This window comes from Eschscholzia californica, unplaced genomic scaffold (assembly GCF_041429995.1).
Source record: "Eschscholzia californica isolate CP2 unplaced genomic scaffold, dmEscCali1.0.p SCAF_2, whole genome shotgun sequence".
Classification (NCBI taxonomy): domain Eukaryota; kingdom Viridiplantae; phylum Streptophyta; class Magnoliopsida; order Ranunculales; family Papaveraceae; genus Eschscholzia; species Eschscholzia californica.
This window is the reverse complement of record NW_028238309.1, coordinates 51445466-51454669: the sequence shown is the minus strand read 5'-3', so window position 1 is coordinate 51454669 and position 9204 is coordinate 51445466. Positions and strand designations below refer to the sequence as shown.

At 35.6% G+C, this 9204-nt stretch overlaps 1 protein-coding gene across 1 annotated transcript; it reads right to left on the bottom strand.

Moving 5' to 3' along the window:
- Window positions 1–2228: 2228 nt before the first annotated feature.
- Window positions 2229–3805, bottom strand: LOC147558809 (U-box domain-containing protein 17-like). Its single transcript, XM_086660495.1, has one exon. The coding sequence runs from the start codon at window positions 3306–3308 to the stop codon at window positions 2391–2393; it is 918 nt and encodes a 305-aa protein (XP_086516621.1). The 5' UTR covers window positions 3309–3805; the 3' UTR covers window positions 2229–2390.
- Between the last annotated feature and the right edge of the window lie 5399 nt (window positions 3806–9204).

Here is a 9204-nt window from a genome sequence, read left to right as displayed (position 1 = left end):
TACGACAAGGTTGAGTCACTTAGCATTCCCCGCCATACAGGTCTAAGATTGATTACGAACAAACTTAGCATTCCGCGCCATACAGGTCTAAGATTGATTACGAACAAACGGAAGCCAATTCTAGAAATACCAGCCCTAATACAATTGTACAACCGTATAAAAAATGGCTTGCGAAGTACGAATAGCCCTAAATTTATTTACTTGAGAAGTTCAATGTGTGGGATGATGTAAGGTAATGCTAAAAATTCTCTGTCATCCAATCTTTACTCAGTTTGGTGGGTGAGGAGCCTTGCTTTATCCTTGTTCAATAGAAAGATTAGTTTGTTGGGATTGGATTCTGACTCTCAAAAAAGAATTTGTTGTACATACATACCGCTAAATCAGCAAATCTCTTACAACTTATAAGAGACGTACGTTAATATGTGATTTTATGTGAGGTTTCGGATCGTGATTTAGGGTGAGCTAAAAGTCTATTAGACCCATTCCTGTCAAATAACTAGGTATGTGTACACCACACATAGCACCTTTGTTAGACTTTGGTTAGTCAAGCTCCAAATAGTAATTGCAGATTCCTGTACTCTGCCCTAACTTATCTTGTCATTAGTTGACCAAAGGTATTAGTTTATTGTTTCCCTCCTTCCACCCTCTTATTTTGCCCACTTTGGAAAATTTTAGATTTGTGTGTAAAGCTAAGGACAATTTTGGAGTGGTTGGATACTTGGATGTATTGCTTTTATGAGGATGTCTTGGTTCAAAGCATGTGATCAAGAAAATATATCCACAAATATTACAAAGTCCAACCTCTATTTTGTTAAGCTCAAAAGTTTACAAGGAAAAAGTGATCAAGACTTGTACATCCCCTAAATTATTGCAATAGTTTTTTATCTATAAGTTGCCATCTCTAAGTTATTTGTAATTTTTCGTAACTTAGAAGTTCTATAAAACATGATTACGTATCAACGTTATCTTACAAACTCTTTATTTCGCCCGCCTCTGGCACATTTCCTAAATACATATTTTCTTATGAAACCCTAAATTTGAAAATGAAGAAGAGCACGTGACTATTTGCGTAGAGTTGTCGAAAAAAGGTTATGGTCTTTTCTTATTATAGGAATATATTTGTAAAACTTAAAATAGGTCGAGGCTTAGTTGTATTTTCTGCAATATGAGTTCTAAATTTGAGAGTTTCTTACCTATTCTTATAGTACTACAAGCCCCCTATATTTTGATTCCCATTCCTTTTGCTAGACAAGTTTAATTATTTTGTCCTTTCAGTTTTCATAGGCTATCTTAGTATGAAAGAACAAGAATAGATTTCCCGTCAGAACTCCTCAAGTAAATGTCTATTTAGGACATTAGGTGTTGGCGTTGAATTATTTAAGTAAGTTAACCTAGAATCTATTAATGATTAGGGATAACATATCAAGAATGATTGAAGAATAATCCTAAATAGACATTCCAAATGTCATTAGCCATTAGGTCTTTGTTATGAATTATTTATGTAAGTTAACCTAGAATCTATTAATGATTAGGGATAACATATCAAAAATGATAGAAGAGACTACAAAAGTAGACCTACTAAAATAGAAATCAACCGTCTATCAAGATAGTGAAAAAATCCATCAAAATAGGAATCAACCGTCCATCAAAAGAGTAAAAAAAACCATTAAGAGAGAGAAAGCGTTGACCTAGAAATGAATGTCATTGATTTCGTTTAGGTCTGGAGTAGACTTTGGCCGGTATAGTCTTTTCCCTTTCCTATTATATCTCTCTAGATATTCGGTTGTGTAGCAGAAGCACTATATCTAAACCTAGGCAGCCCCAGGCTTGGTTAGTGGCTACTATGCCATGATTTTCAGTATCTGTAACAACTCTAACTACAATCCCCATATTTGAAATGAACACCAATATCTAAATAGAAATCAACCGTCTATCAAGAGAGTGAAAAGAATCATCAAAATAGGAATCAACCGTGCATCAAGAGAGTAAAAAAATCCATTAAGAGAGAGAAAGAGTTAACCTATAAATAAATATCATTGATTTCGTTTAGGTCTGGAGTCGACCTTGACCAATAATCTTTTCCCTTCTGCTCCATCTCTTGAGATATTCAGTTGTGTGTAGATGAAGCATTATATCTAAACCTAGGCAACCTGCTACTATACCATGATTTTCAGTATCTGTTACAACTCTCAACCACAAACCTATATTTGAAATGAACACCAATATCTAAACAACATTACATAAAATATACATTTTGTACAAAAACCCATGATCCTCCCAATTGAAAACCCTAAAAACCAAATAGTAGTTCTTAACATATGTATAAACAAAGAAAGAAGAAAAAAGTTTCTAGAGATTAATGTCAAATTAAGAAATCAAACCAGTATTTCTCATGTTAGTGATTCTTGATTTCCTTCTCCATCCAAAATATTCAATAAAGTTGTCGCCTTTATCTTCCCCTTTGAACTTCCATTCTCTTCAATATCCATAATCCCATATAAACCTTCTGATGAACAAATCTTTCTGATTTCTTCAATCATCATCATCATCTCATCCCCACTTTGAATCAAATTCAATAAAGCAGAAACTGAATTTTCTTTAGACCTAATAGTTGATTCATTTGATTGATCTAACAAATCCATTAAAACCCTAATTCCAGAAACTTGTTTAAATGCTTCTCCACTTTCATAACAACCAGCAACTTGAGCAATCACAGCTGTTGTATCTTCAACAATCCCAATTCTACCATCTTTTAAAATTAGGGCAAAAAGGGCAGGAACAATACCAAGGTCAATCATAGTAGACCGATTAAGTGGGTAAAGAGAAATTCCAAAAAGAGCTTTTAAAGCATCTTTAATTGATCTAGTAGAGGAATTAGGGTTTTTAATAATATCAATTAGGGCAAAAACAATATCACGTTTAGAACCAACAATTGGGCGAAATTGATCAACAACGAGGAGACTGTAAATTAGGGAAGAAGCGATTTGAAGAGAAGAAGGGGTAGCGGAAGGGAGACGGAGGAGATGAGAGAGAGCATCAAGGAGGCCGCGGGTTGACATTAGAAGGTCACGATTTGAAATTGAGAGATTGAGAAGAGTTGCGACTGCGTTTTCTTGAGCAATTAGGGAAGATGAAAATAGGGTTTCTGTAAGAATAGGAAGAATACCTGATTCAGCTATTAATGAACGACTTTCAGGATCGTTCTTTGATATTAAACGAAGTTCACAAATTGCTTCAATTTGGGTATTTTCTGAAACAGAACTTAATTTGTTCATTAAAGATCGAACTGTTCGTCTTTTTACTTCCATCTTAGAGAGAGAGAGAGAGAAAAAAAACTCGTTTGGTTCTCTCTGTCTCTGTTTATCTGAGTGAGAAGGTTGGAATGGAAATGGCGAAATGCATTAACGAGGAAGGTGGTGTTTTTCTTTTCCTCCCTAGGTCTGAATCTGACTGGTCTGAATTATATTGACTTCAAATTAGAGGGTGAGTAAAAATGGGTCCAACTTGTTGTACCAAACCAGAACAATCAACCAACAAAACTGGTAGTCCAGTTGGTAAGTGCATCTACTTACCAATGCGGAGGTTCCGATCCCTTCCCAAGTTCGATCAAATAAAAGTTCAATATTTCTGGATTTGCGATTCACTAGGATTGAATCTGAGATCTTTGCATTGCTGGGTATATACACTTACCAATTGGACTACCAGTTGTTGGTTTTGACTTCAAGTTGGTGATTCTGAAATTACTTAAGCCGAATTGACAGATTATCTTGTTTATAACATTTTTATAATGAAGTTAAGTCGTTTATGCATTTCATGATTATTTTTTGAAACAATAAAATACGATAAAATATGAGTACGAGATTTGCAATAAGATAAAATTCATGTGATATCATATGAATTTTAAGGACTAATTAACTGGACTGGGTCGAACAAGATCAAATTTAATCACCCAAAAATTTTAATTAGTTCCGGGTACTCTAGTCAATCATTTAGATAGAACAGACATCACGAATATGACAGTAGAAAACAGTACAATCTTATGGAGTTAATTCAGATTTAGAGTCTGACTAGTAAAAAAAGAAAAACCAACTTCCCAGTCAGAAGAGATGGTCTAATTTTGTAAAGTCAAAAGAATACATCATGATTTGGACCATGATTTTTTCTTTTAAGTGGGAAAAGGATAATTTAAGTGTTAAAAGTCTAAAAATTGAATAGTTTAAGTTGTTTGATGGGGGGAGAAGAGTTGAAGTCATCCACTTGAAGAAAACACAAACAAATGTTTATGAATGTCATAATCAGCCAGTGAGGAAGCCCTTTCACATAATAACAATAATACTACAATTATGCTAACCATGATTAAATAACTAATTATCTTGGCAATTATCCTTGTCTTCTGTGTTAATGATTTTTGTAGGTATTGGCTCCAAAATTTATATGGCCTTAATTGTTGCATCCATGGTAAGAAGGAAAAGGTTGAAAGCAAATGAAGTTTGTGATGTCAGCCTCACACAAATTTCTACTACTATACAAAGAAGACTCTTCTACAAGATTACCCATTCAATTAGAATTTAATTTTTTTAGTTTGATTGAGAGTTTTTATTGGTTTTGGAGTTTCTTTAGTTCTTAAACTTTTTATTCAAACTGTTACAAGATTTCCATCCAAACCAAATTCAACTAGATTTATCACATAATTGGACCATGTGGATATTTTTGGGGTTGGACTAGCTAGGGTTCATACTGTTAAGTTTGTTGTCATCTAACTTCAAGCCAATTGGCAATCAATGGTGTGGATATAGACAATATATTTTTTTAGTTGCAAGAGCATCATCCTCTCATGTAAGATTATTCTCACACGCCACTTACTGTGACGTCTTTTAGGTTAACAAGTGTTTTCTTTTTGAGTGATGTGGAGCACATCTACAAACGCGACTTTTAAGTTTGTCATGTTTAGGTCTAACTCTGATGTCATGTTAAGTTTGTGGTCACCCAACTCAAAATCATTTGACTTTGAGTGGAGAGGACATATACATTATATTCTTGGTTGCTAAATCATCATTCTTCTATGTGAGACTATTCTCACACGACCCCTCACGTGTGACCCTCTTTGAGGCTATCACGTATTTTTTTTTTTCGGTTGACGTGGAGCAAATGTGGTTTTTAAGCCTATCACGTTTAGCTCTAGCTATGATGTTATGTTAAGTTTCTGGTCATCAAACTTAAAACCAATTAGCTCCACTCACCTTAACTAGTCTTAGAGCATCCCCAACGATTCTCCATAAGACCAAGGGTTGAGGGAACTCAACGGAACTGAAAAATTGGAAAAAAATGCGGTTCCCCAAATTGGTGGAATGGGTGGCCCCCTCATTTTTGGGTTGTTATTTAGTCTTTTGTTCTACTTCTTTTTGGTTTTTATTCCCTTAGTCATTTTCATATTTGCGTTTGGTCCTCATAAAATATTTTTATTTAGTTCCCATAAAATAATGAAATGTTGTTATAGTTTTAATTTAGAGTTAATTCCTATATGGCCCCTTACTTTGTGACCAACTTCCTTTATGGCCCCCTTTTTTTTTCGTAAATTCAAATATGATCCCCTATTTTCATGGAAATGTCCTAACTACCCTTCCTTTAAATCTTTTTTCAAAATAAAATAAAAAAAACAAACATAATTCCACCTCACTTCCCTCTCCACCACTTATCTCTCTCAACCTCACCTCTCTTCCCAAATCACCTTTTTCTCTCTCCACCTCACCTCTCTCTCTCCACCTCACTCTATCTTCTCCGATGAAGGTCGCCGGCCAGAAAATTTTCCGGCCGACGACCTTCAACCTAAAAAAAAAAAAATTTTTTTTTTTACTCTCATCTCTCTCTAAAAACTCCGGCGAAGGGAACCCCCTTCGTCGGAGTTTTTAGAGAGAGAGGGAGATGAGAGTAAAAAAAAAATATATTTTTTTAGATCGGAGAAGATAGAGTGAGGTGGAGAGAGAGAGAGAGGGAGGTGAGGCCGGAATTTTTTTTTTTTACTCTCATCTCTCTCTAAAAACTCCGGCGAAGGGGTTTTTACTCTCATCTCTCTCTAAAAACTCCGGCGAAGGGAACCCCTTCGTCGGAGTTTTTAGAGAGAGAGGGAGATGAGAGTAAAAAAAAATATATTTTTTTAGATCGGAGAAGATAGAGTGAGGTGGAGGGAGAGAGAGAGAGGGAGGTGAGTTGGAGAGAGAGAGAGATGATTTGGGAAGAGAGGTGAGGTGGAGAGAGATAAGTGGTGGAGAGGGAAGTGAGGTGGAATTACGTTTGTTTTTTTTATTTTATTTTGAAAAAAGATTTAAAGGAAGGGTAGTTAGGGCATTTCCATGAAAATAGGGGGCCATATTTGAATTTACGAAAAAAAGGGGACCATAAAGGAAGCTGGTCACAAAGTAGGGGGCCATATAGGAATTAACTCTTTAATTTATAATTCTAAGTATTGTAATTCCAGTTACTATTTTAATAAATTAATTGTTATCTTATTTTATTTCAAAATTGAGGGGTAAATATGATAAAAGTGAGATTTGGTGGAATCAAAAATCTGAAAACACCTCAAAGATTTGGTGAAGATTCGTTTTTGATGTTGTTTTTGGTGTAAACCATGGAGATGCTGCAACGCCTATATCGCCAAAAAAAAAAAACTAGTTCAAAATGTGAGATTTTCCTCCACATTTATCAAGTGACAACCACTTCCTCCCCTGACTAATGTGACACTGAACATTAACAAAAGTTTATCATATATTGAATTTAAGTATACTATCTTCCTCACAACAATGGAGCTGAAAGACTGGTAAACCCTATCTTTGTTATTATTTTCGGTTGTAATCTAGGGATGGAATTAAGTCGGGTCGGGTGACCGTGGGCTTACTCCCTCGTCCAGTCGGGATCTAAAATTTTACGTCCACTAAGGTTATTGGGCGGACTCGGGCGTCGAGCAGGTAATTTTTAAAATCATAGTGTCCAGAGCTCATCCAAGTTACCAAGTACATCAAATCTATTGAATTTATTGGGTATCGGTCGGTCCAGGGTTTACACTATCCAAAAGTAGGGAACCTTTACGCGCTACTTAAGAGAGCACCACCTTCAAACGATATTGCTGTGAACGTCTGAATGCCAAGGCCTAGTATATCACTCGAGCTTAGTGATATTTAGAGAAGCTCGACCATTGTAAATGAAGATCACCCAAACATGAGTGATCTCTTCACTATGTGGGGTTAAAGCACTTTTATCCCCTCTATGTTCTTGAATGAGTGGACATTAATAAGCAAGTCATGTCGAACAAATACCACCGAATCTGGCGAAATATTGGGTCACACTTCAAAAGATGGGCCTGACCAGTTTAGTTCTTGGGGTGGGTCGGGTTGGACTCGCCTTCTTATTTTGAATATTCACGAATTCTAATGGAGTCCGATGTCCATGACAAATTTTAAATTTTAGGAGTTCTTTTCCCAGGCCTGTGTAGTCTAGGAGGTTTCTTAGTTGCAACCAAGTAGTCTTCTGTCTGTTTCAACAAAAAAAAAAAGGTAGTCTTTTGTCTATGTCACATTGTCTCCCCCAAACAGTAGTTCAAGAAGGTATATATTCAGACATAATTGTAAAAGCCCACAAGACGTGGGTTTGTGTACCTTCTCATAGATTCTTTCCTTTCCTGACTATTGATGATGGTGAGGGGTCTTTTGAGCAATTAAAATCCTGACGTTTACTTTATATCCCATGAATGGCCAATCCATTTTTTTTTCCTGTTTTGTCATTCCCATTTCTAGTTGGTAGATATGGGTTGCCATCTTCGATCAATTTCCTGGTTTATTTCTTAAGTACGATTCACATGAAAATAATTCGACGTAATTCTTACCAATAATATGTTTTCTCAGTGCATGTTATGTCATACTCACGTTAACTTATTACGTACTTGACAGAATTAGAGTTGCGTGTTTCTTCAACTTCATTAAATGATTAGGTTAATATTGGTAAATGACTAAATTTTTTTTTTTTTTTTTTTTTTTTTTTTTTTTTTATATTTAGGCTTTTAAACTCTATTTGGGTTTTTTTGCTAACAGTTGGTAGCCCAAGTGGTTCCAAGGTGTTGACATAAACTCCAGAAAGCACTGGAGGTCCCAGGTTCGAATTCCAGAGAAGGTGGAATCTTTGGTCTATTTGAATTGGGATTATTAGGGTATAAATAATGTAGTTGGACTGTTTAGTTGGGCTATAGGCTCGATTCTGTTAGAATTTGAGTGAGCGGTTATCGAGCTTATCACATCTTTGATGTATCAATACCAAATGTAACGACGTACGTTGATCGTAGTGGACTTCCAAAAAAAAAATTCTATCTGGGTTTTAAGACCTTAAACCCATAGCCCCTTTGTATTGGACCTTAAACGTTCTTAAATTACTTTGAACCTAACCATTTCTTTTATTAAAAGTTTGTTTATATTAGTTTACACTATAAAAACAGTGATTTTGGCTCTGCCCAATGTCCAACAACCTCATGCTTTTCTTTGGCTAATTTTTCCTTTCAAATAACATTTTTCTGTCAATTTTAAGTTATTTCTGATGGTTATCTACCATCGGGGATACAAAACTGTTATGTAGTGTCGGTTGATGTCAAAATTTGTCAATCTTAGAATCAGTCAGAACCGTGACATCGTGAAGCTGGACCACTTCGATTGATGAATCTGCTTCTTTGATTTCCGATCCTGAAAACTCGGGAGGAGCTTGGAAACCTCTCCGACGCTTAAAAAGTCAGATTTTCCTACGAGATAAAAGATTGATTATTGATTGAACCTTGAGATTTTTACCTCTTTCAAGGTGATTTGATGTCCTTTTATAGGTTGATTTGGACCGACTATCTTTAGACAGTGATTTTAGGGTGGTGGAGGCTCACCGTGTTGTACGATGTTTGGGGTTTCTCTCTTTGAAGTTATCCCGTATCTTTGATATTTATAAATTACCTTTAATCGACGATTCTCAATAAATTTGGTTTCCGAGTTATTAGATTTTTATGAGATGTTTCATTCTTTCAAGACTCTTGAAGTCCAAGTTACTTAAATACTTAAGATCTTGACCGACTGAGGTCTTTGATCAGATTCGGGATTAAGTCGGTAAGCGTTTGACGCGCTTTTGTTGAGGACTTAAGGTATCGACCTTGCTTACGTGAACTTTCCTGGCCTTCTCGCGAAT

Excerpts from the sequence above, each read along its gene's own strand:
- LOC147558809 (XM_086660495.1), bottom strand. The coding sequence starts at position 3,308 with ATGGAAGTAAAAAGACGAACAGTTCGATCTTTAATGAACAAATTAAGT.